We start from the raw sequence: 13,963 nt of genomic DNA on the forward strand, positions 1-13,963 counted from the left end.
GGATGAACAACAGACACGGTTCCTGTTTTCATTGAGCTTAGCGCCTCTAGTCACATGAGTAAATAAAACTGAAAGTTCAGTTCCATAGTCATACTAATCACATATAAAGTGTTCAATAGCCACAGATCGCTGGTGACTACCATACTGGACGGTGCAGATAGAGAAGACTTCCATCATTGTGGAAAGTTCTTATTGGGACAGCACTGAGATACGGTCTAGCAGGGAGACAGATACTAAAAAACGAGCTACACAAACACCTAATTACACATCGTGACATTTGTCAGTAGAAAAGCCGCAGGCAGTGCTCTCATCATTTTTCAGTTGAGAAGTAGAGCCAGGGAAGCCATTAGCTTGAAGTGGACCGAGTATCTGAGAGCTGACATAGCTCCTGGCACCTCCTAGAGCTGTTCCCTCCAGGGCTGGAAACCGGGAGAGCACTCCGGGGACATGAGGCTTGTCTGTGATGATATCTGACCTTGCAGCAAATGACACTAGTTTAGCCACTGGTTGAGAGGAAGTGCCTGGGTTGAATCCTAGCTCTGCCAACTGTATGACTGTGGCGGGTAATTAACCCCCCTGGGCCTCAATGTCTCCATCTGTAACGTGGATGAACAACAGTATCTGGCATAGAGGGTTGCTGGGAGGAATAAATACTTTGAAGAATATAAAGCCCTTAGAAGATCTCCTGGCCCACAGTGAGTACTACATAAGTTATCATGATGATGGTGATGGGTCCTTGGGACCTTGAACTCTGGGGGGGGGGGAGACGGGGGGAGATGCACCTGCTACTCAATAGCTTCCTTCATTTTCACCCTTTTCTTCCCAAAGTATCATCGCTCAAAGCTAAACTGATCATCACAGTCAGGGTCCCTCTGAAAATAAGCCGGGAAAGGGAATATAACCATGATTGTAATATTAACAAAACTCACACTAACAGTTTTCCATGCCAGGCTCTGTGTGAAGCTCTTTACAGGTATTGTGCTGTTTTTTGTTTATTTGTTTGGCCACACCGTGCGGCTTGTGGGATTTTAGTTCCCTGACCAGGGATCGAACCCGGGCCCTTGGCAGTGAGAGCGCAGGGTCCTAACCACTGGACCACCAGGGAATTCTCTGCATTATATGTTTAATCTTTACAATAACCCCAACAGGCATGTACTACTACAATTATCTCCATTTTGCGTATGAGGAAATTGAGGTTTAGAAAGTTGAATTTGCCCACGTTTACAGAGGGAAAGAAAAGGATCTTGGCGTCAGTTCCACTATATACCAGCAGGTGACAGTGCCCATCCATTTTCCAGTTCCCCAGTCTCGCGGGAACACTGAGGAGGGGTCGTACCGCAAACATTTAAAGATTGCCTACTGAGTGCCAGGCACTGTTCTAGGCGCTGAGGATACGTCTGCCGATGAAACTGGGCTAGTTTTCTGTTTTCGTGCTTCTTCTCCTCCATTTTTCCTTAAAATTAACATAAAATATTTGGAGAGTTGCGTGCCCAAAGGATACGTGGCCTGCCCGGGAGAAAACCGTCTTGGCTGCGGGGAGAGGATACTTGGGAGGCTGGAGGTTGGCGGGAAGGGGTGAGAATATCTGAAAGGTCCGGAGACCCCAAAGATCAGAGCCTAGAAATATGCCCAGAAGGGAGTGCTACTCCGCAACCCATCTTCCCGCCTCCCCACCCCGCTTCCCCCACGCAGAGAAGTGGGAAACAGGGGTCATCTCCCTGTCCTGTCTTGTAGGGCCGGGATGGGGTGGGAGGGTCTTACCCACACCACAAGTGGGGGGGTCCTCAAAGTTCTGGGGGCTTTTTTCGGGGGAGGGGGCGACCTGGAGAAGCCGGTCAGAAGCTGGAGCGCAGCCCCCAGGCCCGGTCGAGGCAATGCCAACATCGGACAGCCGGGTGGACTACGTCGAGCCAGACTTCAAGCGGGTCCCGCGGCTGCCCCGTGGGCGCGCATCCCGCCTGTGCCCTGGGCGTCTGCGGAGCGCCAAGCCGGTGGCCCCGGGCCTCCGAATGTGTGACCGGGAAGGTCGTGGACGTGTGTGTATGTGGATGATGTGCGGGGGGGACGGTGATGGGATACTGCGTGTGGAGCTACGTGAAGGGTTTACCGTGTGGACCTCTGAGTATGTTTGGAGTGGCCAAGGATGCGGGTGTTGGGCTCAGGGTGCGTAAAGGGACAAGGACACTTGGGGGGGGAGGGTAATTGGAGTGTACCCAAGCGGGAAGGGGCTGCCTAGTTGATATTGGGGCGTTGGTGATTTTGGAACGCTCGCGGCGGAATCGTCTCTGCGCCCTGGATGGGGTGCCGGTATATTGTGGGGAAGTTAATGTTTAGGAACCCATGGTTTAGAAAGCCCCTCCACGTGTGTGTTTCTGAAAGTGGATCAACCTGGGGATGTGTCCGGCGCGTCCGGACTGCTTATGGACGCACTGTGGATGTGCGGGTGGTGTTCGTTAACTGGGGACACAGGAGAGGGCTAGTCTCAGCGCCGCAGGCCAGGAGCAAGGAGATAGCGCGGGGCTGCTTTCGGAACACTCAGCCTAGCCTGGGCCGGGGAGGGGCGGGGCTTGGAAGCTCCGGGGGCGGGGCGGGGCCTCCCGGGGGCGGGCCGGCAGGAGGGGCGGGGCCGCGGCGGCTGCAGCAGCGCGGGCCGGGCCAGGGGGCGCCTAGCTCGGCAGCGGCTCGCGAGTGAGATGCAGTGAGGTCGGACGGGCGGGCGCGCTGGGCTGGGGACACGGCTGCGCTGCAGAGATGTGACTCGGACCGAGGGCCAGCAGGAACATCGGCGCTGCGGGGCCGCGGGGGTCGGTGAGTGCGAGCCGCGCCGGTGGGGTGGAGGGCAATGCGGCGACCCCAGAAACTTTTCCCGCCGTGGACTTGGGACGGTTGGGGTGGGGTCTGCTTCTTGTGCTTTTCTGAGGCCTCCCCCAAGGGGTTATTCTGCTGGGGGAGCTGGGGGATTAGGGTGGGGGGACCACAGTGCGGCGGGAGACGAGCCGCAGAGGGCGGGGCGGGGGGCGGGGAGGGTTGGGACCTTTTTGGGGGGAGGGGATGTACCCGGACCAGGTGGAGATCCAAGTCTCTGGGGAGGATCTGGGGGCGACCACAGGAAAGGGCAGCTGGGACTGTAAGGGAGTCCAGGCGTGTCCGAGTGACTCCTGTGAGGGCAGCCACGGGCAGGGCTGCGTGGCAAGCCCGTGGGGCCTGAGCACAGACAGGGCAGACGGAGCCGGGGGCACAGGGGCCGAGTTGGGGAGTGAGCTGCCGCACCTGCCATAGGGGCAGGGGGCCGAGCTCGCAGCCGGCCGTGGCTGCGCACTGCGGGAAAGGAGGGGACACCGCGGGCGAGAAGAGCTGAGCTCTGGGGCTGCGGGAAGAAATGAGGGGCGAATGCATACAATGGCGGGATGTTAGCGCTGCTGTTGCGGCCAAGCTAGAGGTGAGGATCAGCCCTGTGCTGCGTCCCCCCCCAACTTGGGGGACACGGGCTTCCAGCGCCAAGCACCCCGGGATCCCTACCGCCTGCACCCGCCTCGGCCTGGGGGAGCTGGCCAACCAGCCAGGGAGGGGGCGTACCGAGCTTACCACCGAGGACGGCTCCAGCGCAGCCCGCGGGTTTCCTACCGGGCTCTGTCACTCCTAGGCCTAGCCAACACCCCACCACACGCACACACCCACCCAACATGTCCCCAGTTCGCTAAGGGGCGGCTCCTTGGAGCGCGGACAAAGGCCCCTGGAGTGTGGCGGGCAGCCGCGTCCCCGCCTGGGGCCCCGGGCCACGCGCCACATTGGCTGCCCAACTGCGCCAGCATGGGGTGGGGGGCACCTGAGCAGAGCCCCGGAGGAACCGGGAAATCCTCGCAAAGACAAGAGAAGTGGGGGAGGGACTTGGCACAAAAGCTTTAGAACTTCAGCGGAGGAACCTTGATTCAGAAGTTTCCCCACGGGCGGGGGCTCTCTGGAGGATTTCAGACTTTGAGTTAAAACTGCATGCAAATAGGATGTAAATAGAATGCAAATAGTCGGTTGGGAGCCCTTCACTGGGCCAGTTTTGTACCTAGACTGCGGAGTGAACAGTTTCCAATCTGTTCCCTGCTCTGTTCTGAAAAGGGGTCAGCTGAGTTGGGGAGGGAAAAGATGGAAGTGGGAAGGAGTCGCCATTTGGGGCCCAGGCAGCAAGAAAAGCAGTTTTGTTAGAAAGAGAAGCTCAAAATCTTCATTAGTTAATGTGTTATTTCAATAAATATGCGAGCTACAGAAGTGGCAGATAAGCCCCTGCTCTCAGGGCACTGGGGAGGTGGGTGAACACTAAATAAGTAAATAAATAGTAAGTAGCTAGAACTTCTGATGGGGATAAGGGCTGCCAGGAAAAGAAAGCCGAGTGCTGTAAAATAAAGTGACAAGAGTATGTACACATAAGGGAAGACCGTGCTGGGGAGTGACACGTTAGTGGAGCCCCGCTATGGGGGAGGGGGGCACTGACAGACGCAGGGGGAAGACTGAACCAGGCAGAGGGCACCGCAAGTGCAAAGGCTTGGAGGTGGGAATGAGTGCAGAGAAAATGAACAAAGGCCATTGTGGCTGGAGCTCATAGGCAGATGTGGAGAGCGGGGTTAGAAAGGGGATGGCAGGGACCAGCCAGACCACGATCTTTTGGGCCATGGAAAGGAGTTTAGGTTTTATTCTCCTTGGATTGGTGAACCCTTGCAGGATTTGGAGTGGAAAGCCACGAGATCTGATTTTTAAACGCTCCCCTGACCTTTACAAGGAGACGAAAAGCAGCTTCCTTTTCATTCTGCCTCTGAGGGTGGCAAGGCGCCGGGAGCCTCCGAAGGGGACCTGTGAGGACTGCTTTGAGCCTGGCTGGCCCTGTAAGCCTACGCCAGGGGTAGGTCAGGTTTTAAAACCCACTTCCCACTTTTAGGCAGTTTTTGTCCCCCCTAAGTGGCCCCCACCCAGAGCCCAACGCCCCATAAGCACTTCCATGCGGAGCTTCCTGGGGGTTCTGAGTTAGTCACATTTTCTTCTCAGAATTACAGCCTCAGAGGAACCATCCACCCTGGAACGGGCAGCCAAGGATGCAATTTGCATTTAAATGGTTGCTTTTATTTACAGGGTTGGAGCTGCTTTGCATATTCATGGATCACGGAGCCTGTGTTCTGGCAACCCTGTTTACTAACCTGTGAGGGTTATTAAATCCAAGGGCCCCCAGATAGGCTGGTGGTCTGGGCGGCCTTGGGAACTGAAGATTATGAGATGGTGTAACTTGCAAAAGACATCAAAGGGTTAGATTGCAGGTCTGGGAAATAGTTTAATGTCAGGAAACCTTGTAACAGTTTAATCCCTCTGGAGCAGGAAATGCACCAGCGGCTATAATGGGAGTGGGCAGGGACAGAGTGTGATGCTGGGGTGTGTGGGGGGGCTGGCTCTGCAGCCTTATCCTGGGCTTCTGTCCAAAAGAGGGAGTCCAACAAGGGGTGCAGTGGCCTTGAGGTCAGCAGTTGGGAGAAGTGGGTTCTAGTCCCGGCTCGGCCCATCAATTCCAGGAAGCCTCTGGCCAAATTGCATTACCTCTTTGTATTCCCAACCGGACAATGGGAATCGTAATTGTAATAAGCCAGGACCCAGTGCTCCCTGTCTGCGGTGCTGAGTACTTTCTAAGTACGTTTCACATCAGCCTTGTGAAAGTGGCACTATCATTATCCTTGTTTTACAGAAGAAGAGACTGAAGGTCAGAGAGGTTAAGTGAGTAATGCCCAATGTCACACAGTTCTGTCTGACTTTCCTCCAACTGAGGTCTTCCACTCTTGAGGAGACTGACGGGAGTGTAAATCCTGTGCCAGGTATTCATCGGGTACTGAACTGTTAGACATGCCCAGGGCTAGGAAAGCCCCCCCAGATCTGTTTAGTTTTTCTTTCCCTTCCATGCTCCAGCGCCTCCCCGCTTCTTTAGAGAAGGTGGGTTTAAGATTCCTCTGCTGGTAGCCCCCGAGGCGAAGCAGGTCAGAATGGTGTGTTCCAGAGCAGTTTTGTATATCTTGTGTCTCCTTTCATATGGGTAGATGGCAACGTGGGGATGCTAGTTCCCAGGAGAATGGCTGGTGTCCCATTTCTGGGTGTCTGGCTCTGACTCCTCAACAGGGACACCCAGTTTCAGGGCACGCAGGCTGGCCTCAGGTCCTCCAGCACCGGTTCCTCTCTGGAAAACCACCTTCACAGTAAGGCTCCCATTTAGAGCACCTGCTGTGGGGATCAGGAGAGTTTGGGAGTTTCCAAGGTAGACCACCCCCAAAGGCTTCTCCCCTTCACACCACCTCGGGGACCTCTTTGCTTGGTGTGTGACTGGGGAGGCTGGAAACCAGTGGTGGACAAACACCTGGGTGAGCCCCTGTTTCAGCCCCATCTCCATGGCAACCACCCCTCCTGGAAAAGCAAAGTCAGAAAAGTTCATAACCTCAGAGCATTCGCCAATCTTTTATTTAAAACTTTATATAAGTGCTTACCCCATGCTATCTGTTGTCCTAAACTCTAATTATTAATTATTTTAATCCTCACAAGAACCCTGCAAGATGGGTATTATCACCCCCATTTTGCAGATGAAGAAACCGAGACTAGTAAGGTTAAGTCAGCCGCCCATGGTCACAGGGTTCTCGCAAGTGCCAGGGGCAGAACTTGAAACTGGAAGTTTCTGCTGCTTGGCCAGGATTGAGCCTGGGAGAAGCAGCCCTGCTTGTGGCCTTCGGGCAGGCAGCGCTGTCCTCGTGCAAGGAATCTTGCCTGCATTCTTTCCAGCCTCTGCAGGCCCCAGCTTGCGAGGAACATGCTGCTCCACCACCTGCCGGTAGCTTCTGGCCCCTCTGCGGGGAGAGAGAGAGTGTGTGTGCGCGCGCATGCAGGCCTGTGTGCGCGGGCCTGCGTGTGCGATGCAGTGTTTTTAAGAGCGTCTGAATGAGTCACATTTCTGGGAGCCTGGCTGGCAGCAGAGTAATTAGTATGTGAGCCGAGTCTTGCACATTCATCACTTTATTCATTACTCCTTTTGAGGAGCTGCATGCCTACATCCCACGGGTCTGTTGCCATGTATTCATCCCTTCCCAGTCAGCCCTGCCTTGCGGCTGACTCCAAACCTCTAATCTTGTTTTGTGCAGTTTGGGGTTCCTGGAGAGCTGCTCCTTTCTCAGCAGCGGGGCGGCCCCAGGTGGCTGAGGGGGTAGGATGGGGCTTACCTGACAGTGGGTGAGATGGAGCGTGAGTGAGCACTGCCCCCTGGGCCTGGGGCAGGGATAGTGGGGCGGAAGGTGCCGGGCCATCGTCCAGGCTCCCCCACTGCATATGCTCGTGCTTCTCAAACCTCAGTGCACCGAAGCATCTGAGCACACCTGGAGCTTATCGTAGGGCTGTGGAAACACAGGTGGCCAGGCCTGCTGCTGAGCGTCTGCATTTCTAACCAGTTCCCGGCGATGCTGCCGCTGTTGCCAGTCTGAAGATCAGACTTTGAATTAAGCCTCTCAGGCCCTCAGTCCCCTCCTCTATAAAATGACAATGAGAGCATCTTCCTGCCAGGTGACATGAGGGCTGGAGACCACGTTTAATCAGTCGATTGATTCAGCAACTGGGCCGTGAGCCCTGCCCATGTGCCAGGCACTGGGGAATCGGTGCAGAACAAGACAGACAAGAGCCTGGGTGTGTGGGATCAGACCAAAAGAGTAATAAAATAAAATATTTGAAAACTGTGGCACATGTTATGAAGATAAGGATCGGGAGTATCGGTGTAGAGCATAAAGAGGCAGAGGGAACCTAATTGAGATAGACTGGCCAGCAAGGGTCTCACCGTGTGACGTTTCCAGAGCCCTGGTCTGTAGTAAGAGCCCAGTAACAATAGGACAATTGTTTGTCTCCTGGCTCCACCGCTTTCTAGCTATGTGACCTTGGACAAGCCACCTGGCTTCTCTGTTTTATTTCCTGTAAAATGGAGACAGTAATAGAACTTGCCTCGTGGGGTCATTGTCCAGATGATAAGCTATTAATATATGTGAAGCGCACAGAAGAGGGCCTGGTGCACAGTGAGCACCTGTGCGAGCTCACAGTCATTGTCGTGGTCACTATGGCAGTAACAGAAAACTCTGCAGGGCAGAACCCCCCAGAAATCCTAGATGAGCTGGACTCAGCGTCATTCTGTGAGGCGGTGTGTAGCCTCCCTCCTGTTCATCCTGGACATTGTTCTGTAGAACGATGGCTGTCACCTCATGGGCATCTTTAGCAATGAAAATGACCTACTTGGAACAACTGGACCTTATGGAAGCCTCTGGCTGCCTGGATGTTGGGTAGAGAGGGCTTCCTGGAAGAAGAGGACCACATCATGTGGGACGTAGAATAGAACTTCCTTGTTAGCAAGTAACATAAACCCATCTCAGACTGGCTTAATCCAAAACAGGGAAGTTAATTGGCTGCTGGAACTGCAAAGACCAGGGTATCTGGCTTCAGGCATAACTGAATCCAGCCTTTCTGTGTATTGGGACTCTGGTCCATCACGTGGCCGTTTCCTGTGAGTCAGCTTTACTCTCAGACAGGTTCTGTCCCTGTGATGCTAAATAAGTCCTCTCCAGCTCCAGCTGTATATCCTTTTAGCTTATTAACCCCGATAACAAGAGAAAACCTCTTTCCATTTACTTCTAGCAAAAATCCTAAGACCGATTCTCATGGGTCTGGTTGGGGCCAGGTGCCTGTTCATGAACCAGTCAGTGTGGCCAAAGGGTGGGATAAATGCTCCGATTGGCCAGGCTGGGTCGGGTGCTTGCAGCTGGGGCTCAAGGCGGCTCTCCAAAGGAAATTCAGGAGCTCTCTTCAGAAATGAGAGAAACGGAGGCAGGACGACAAAAACAACAGCTGTCCCAGAAGGAGAGGGTTCCAACCTTGGGAATGAAAGCAGAAAGCAAGAGTGTATCTATTTCCCATCTGAGAAAGGAGCCGGAGCTAGAGACCTGGACCACAGCCGTAAGAACCTGCACAATTTCAGAAGCGTGGTCACCATCTTGATATTTTCTTCATCCACACTGGTTTCCTGTTGTGGCTGGAAGGACAATCAGGAAGGGGGACGAGCTGGTGGAACCCAGTCCCAATTTGTAGGCAGGCCTGGAGAGAGGAGATTCCCCCAAGAGAATGAGGGGAGGCAGCTAAAGAAGGCCAAGTTCTTGCGAGGAAAGGACCTGAGGCCTGAGGCTGAGAGGCCTGTGGCTGAGAGGCCTGGCTGGTTTCCTGGCTTCACCCTCATCAACTCTGTTCTCCGGCATATAAACCAGGCTTTCTCAACCTCAGCACTGTTGACATGTGGGGCCGGATCATCCTTTGTGTTGAGAGCCATCTCAGGCATTGTAGGATGCTTAGCCACTTCCCTGGACTCTACCCACTGGATGCCAGTTGCACCCCGCCTTCCCCAGTTGTGACAACCAAAAATGTCCTTAGACATGCCTCAGTGTCCCTTGGGATCAAAATTGCCCCTGGTTGAGGACCACTGGCCTGCAGGTGGGTGGGAGAGTTGGGGAGAGCGTTGGTGGTCAAGACTCCAGAAGCACATTCCTACCCGTCCTCTCCCGGCCACCCTGGAGGTGAGACTGGCTGATGTGTGGCCTAGAGAGGCCGCCTGGGGTGTGTCTTGCTGTCACTTGCTGAGAAGTCTCCTGATGAGAGGCCTAGGGGAAACCCACTGCACTGTGTCGGGGGCCTGGTGGCATTTTGTTCCAGCATATCCGGTTCTGAAACTTTGATTCCCAGTGTGCTCTTGTGAGATGCAGCTCTGGCTAGGACAGTATTTTTTTAAAGGTGGTACGTTGGCATATGCCAGTGGGTATGCAACGTGAGTTCCATCAACAAGTATTTCAATGTGTTGAGTTTTCTTTTGAGTCGATATCAAGGACTTGGTGAGTCAGTTAAGTAAATAACTTACGGGGGGTTTGTAGACAAGGTGTAAATGGCCGAGGTGGCTCTCCAGTGACTGGAGTAGCAGAGCCCCGAATAGCGGCAGGACCATGGGCCTGATCGCCAGGGTCTGGGGTGCTTGTTTCAGGAGCGTCTCTTGCCAGATGCCTTCCGTTCCCAGTCTGCCTTCTTTCATCTATAGGCAAAGAAGCTGGTCCATAGAGTACCAGGCTCCTTCTCATTCTGCAGCATCAATAATTTATCCCAGTTGATGGCCTTGCGGCCAAGGCAGGATCAGAGCTGCTCACCGTATCCCATCAAGGAGCAGAGAGAGAGGTGGTCGATACCGCATTTACTTAAGAAAGCCCCAGGGATGTGCTGAGCTGCCCTGGAGGTGGCTGGTTACAGCCTCACTGTGGGTGGAGCTAAGGCCGTAAGTCTGGCTTAAGACGCCTGGAAACATCACTGCAGAGCTGTGCAGGCATGGCTTTCCCAAGGCCAGGCTCCCTCCAAAAGCAAGGAGCTGGTGGCAGTGGGTAGAGGAGAGTCCTGGTGAGAAGTCTCGTTCACTCAGTATTTAGGAAGCATCTAGTGTGCTTTTAGGCTAGTACTTGACCAGTGGTGCTCATCCTGGTGATTTTCCCCCCAGGGGACACTGGCAGTGTCTAAAAACTTGGGAGGTTGTCACAGTTGGGGGAGGGGGTGAGCTTCAGTCACCTAGTGGGTAGAGGCCAGTGATGCCGCTACACATCCTGCAATGCACAGGACAACCCCCCAAACGAGGAAGAATGAGGCCCGAGGCTGAGAAACCCTGGTTTATGCTGATGAACGAGACAGACAGTAGCCCCGTCATCCTGTAGCTAGCGGTGAAGAAAGACAGGAAGGGAGGAGAGGAGGAAGGGACAGGAGAAACAAAGTAAACAGGCAAAAAGATGACAGATGCCATTAGAGCTAAGAAATAGATGAGAGACGCTGGGGGTGGGGATGGGGATGTGACCTTGGCCAAGGTCTGAGGGGATGACATTAGAGCTGAGACCAGTGTGGGGAGGGGCAGTTTTCCATAAGAGCAGGGTGTGGAGGGTAGTCTAGGCAGAGGGAGGAGGGGAAGACGAGACAGGGGTTAATAAGCCCATCTCCTGGCGGCTGTGTGGACTCCACGAGGCATGGAGGCATCCCCGGCAGAGGTGGGCTGGCTGGAGTGAGAGGATGGACTCTCAGCAGATATTTGTGGGAGGGGTGGGATGTGCGAGGGGAGAGGGGGGAAAGGGTGGAACCCAGGAAGACTGTTCACACTACATTTGAAACGCTGGGAAGCTTCTAAAAGGGCATGCGTCTAGGAGCTGAGTGGTGTGACCCTGGGCAGGTGTCCCAACCTCCTCAAGACTGTTGTGTCACCGTCACCTGTGTGAGGACTGGATGTGTCCGGGTGTCTGGCCGAGGGTGAGTCATCGGTGAATGTCAGCTGTAAGCGCTGAGAGACTGAAACGGGTAGTGCGTGCCCCTCTCCCAGGCTGAGAGACTGAAACGGGTAGTGCGTGCCCCTCTCCCAGCGAGCGCTCGGCCCATGACCGTCTCTTCAAGTCTCATTTTATTCCCTTATTTTTGAAGAGCTCAGACATGGCCTCAAATTCAAAGAATATGAAAGAGTATCCAGAGAAAGTGAGTCCCCCTCCCATTCTCTCCTCCAGCCACTAGCACTGATGGTTCACGGCGGTTCACTGAGCCCGGACTAGGGGGTAGATGGGGGCCGAAATCCCCGCCCCTCCTCCAGGCTGTGCTGCCTGGAGAAGGGGGCTGGCGGGTTTGAAGTGAGGTGGGTCTTCTGAAAGAAGTCAGGAGAGTGGGAGTCTTACAATGAATTGGTCTTTTCCCCCCAACTTTTCTGGAACGTTCACGGTGTCAGAGAGAAAGATGAGAACCCACCAGGTGCTTGCTTTCCTCCTGCTCTTCGTGATTGCCTCCGGGGCCTCCGAGAACACCAGCACGTCCCGGGGCTGCGGGCTGGACCTTCTTCCTCAGTACGTGTCCCTGTGCGACCTGGACACCATCTGGGGCATCGTGGTGGAGGCCGTGGCGGGGGCGGGCGCCCTGATCACCCTGCTTCTCATTCTCATCCTCCTGGTGCGCCTGCCGTTCATCAAGGACAAGGAGAAGAAGGACCCCGTGGGCCTCCACTTCCTCTTCCTCCTGGGGACCCTGGGCCTCTTCGGCCTGACGTTCGCCTTCATCATCCGGGAGGATGAGACCATCTGCGCCGTCCGCCGGTTCCTCTGGGGCGTCCTCTTCGCGCTCTGCTTCTCCTGCCTGCTGAGCCAGGCGTGGCGCGTGCGGAGGCTGGTGCGCCGCGGCAAGAGCCCGTCGGGCTGGCAGCTGGTGGGCGTGGCCCTGTGCCTGATGCTCGTGCAGGTCATCATCGCCATCGAGTGGCTCGTGCTGACGGTGCTGCGCGACGAGAAGCCGGCCTGTGCCTACGAGCCGATGGACTTCGCCATGGCCCTCATCTACGACATGGTACTGCTCGTGGCCACCCTGGGGCTGGCCCTCTTCACGCTGTGCGGCAAGTTCAAGAAGTGGAAGCAGAACGGGGTCTGCATCCTGGTCACGGCCTTCCTCTCCGTGCTCGTCTGGGTGGCCTGGATGACCATGTACCTCTTCGGCAACGCGGAGCTGCGGCAGGGAGACGCCTGGGGAGACCCCACCTTGGCCATCACGCTGGTGGCCAGTGGCTGGGTCTTCGTCATCTTCCACGCCATCCCAGAGGTCCACTGCACCATCCTGCCCTCCCCGCAGGAGAACGCACCCAACTACTTCGACACGTCGCAGCCGAGGATGCGGGAGACGGCGTTTGAGGAGGACGTGCCGCTGCCGCGGACCTACATGGAGAACAAGGCCTTCTCGATGGATGAACACGGTGCAGGTAAAGTGGGCACCGCCCCGCTGGGTTAGGCTGTTCTTCTCAAAAGTGCTCTCTCCTTTTTCTCCACCGGGGCTGGGTGGTCCTGGGGATGGTCCTGGCAGATCAGAGCCTACAGACGTTGACCGCTGTGCTGAAACGGGCCCAGAGCTGCATTCTTATTTAGCATCAACCAATTTAATATAAAAAGCCGGGTTTCTGGCCTTTTTTGCAAATATGGATCTGGCAGTGCTGGGCTGCCATTCCCACCTGGCAGCGGTCGTGTGAAGCTGGCTGCAAAGGCTCTGTCTCTTACCCCTCACCGAGTTGTGGTGGCCCTTTAGGTGGGGATCCACTTTCTCTTCACCACACTCCCTGGCCCGGCCGCTATAACATATCAACATTAAGTCCCTGGCTCCCTGGAAGTGTTTACGATTGCAGCCCACGTGCTGGATGGATGCAGGGGATGACGAGGGGCAGTGCTCTCCAGTCCCCTCCCCTACCTCTGTCTCCAGGAGTGTATGAATTTGGGCCCTGGAGTCAGACGTCTGGGTTGGGATCCTGCCTCTGCCGCTTCCTAGATGTTAAGGCTTTGTGTACCCCATAGACCTGTTGAGAGAGGTGACATACTGAGGGGCTCCCACGGCACCTGGCTTGTTGGATGTGCATCTTGGTTGGGTTCCCCCGAAGGCAGAGCCTGCGATGTTGTAGGTGGTTTACTTAGGAGGCGGTCCCTGCCAGGGAGAATGAGACTGGGATGGCAGAATCGCCAGAACGAGAGCATCAAAGAGCTGGTTACCGCCGCGGGCAGCTGGGGCTCATCCCTGCCAGGGACATGTGTAGAACGAGCCTCAGAATCGATCCTCGGAGGACAGGAGGCTGCGGCATCTGTCCACCAACTCCTATCTCCCGCCATCATGAGCGTCTCCCAGGGCTCCCGTAAATGGGCTGAACAAGTTCCATGAGCCCGCACGGCAGAAAAGAGATTTTGTGGGTACTTCGAGTGGAGGTGGTCTGAGCACCCAGGCTGTGTGCCACCGCTGCGGCGGGATTCCCAAGAGGGAAGAGCCGAGAGGAGGTGGCCCAGGCCCCAGGCGCCCCTGCTGTAGACACTGGAGAAGTGTCTCTTACAATTGTTGCTTAAAGCAAGTCGGC

General features: G+C 55.4%; 1 protein-coding gene across 3 annotated transcripts in view; it reads left to right on the forward strand.

Annotated features, from left to right (window-relative positions):
* Positions 1–2,650: 2,650 nt before the first annotated feature.
* Positions 2,651–13,963, forward strand: part of GPRC5B (G protein-coupled receptor class C group 5 member B) — a 36,142-nt gene continuing 24,829 nt past the window's right edge. For all 3 annotated transcript variants that reach the window (XM_033840841.2, XM_033840840.2, XM_073792260.1), the window contains exons 1-2: positions 2,651–2,808; positions 11,819–12,832. In XM_033840841.2, the coding sequence (XP_033696732.1) occupies positions 11,827–12,832 (1,006 nt within the window). In that variant the 5' untranslated portion in view covers positions 2,651–2,808; positions 11,819–11,826. The remainder of the gene's footprint in view (positions 2,809–11,818; positions 12,833–13,963) is intronic.

This window comes from Tursiops truncatus, chromosome 15 (assembly GCF_011762595.2).
Source record: "Tursiops truncatus isolate mTurTru1 chromosome 15, mTurTru1.mat.Y, whole genome shotgun sequence".
Lineage (NCBI taxonomy): Eukaryota > Metazoa > Chordata > Mammalia > Artiodactyla > Delphinidae > Tursiops > Tursiops truncatus.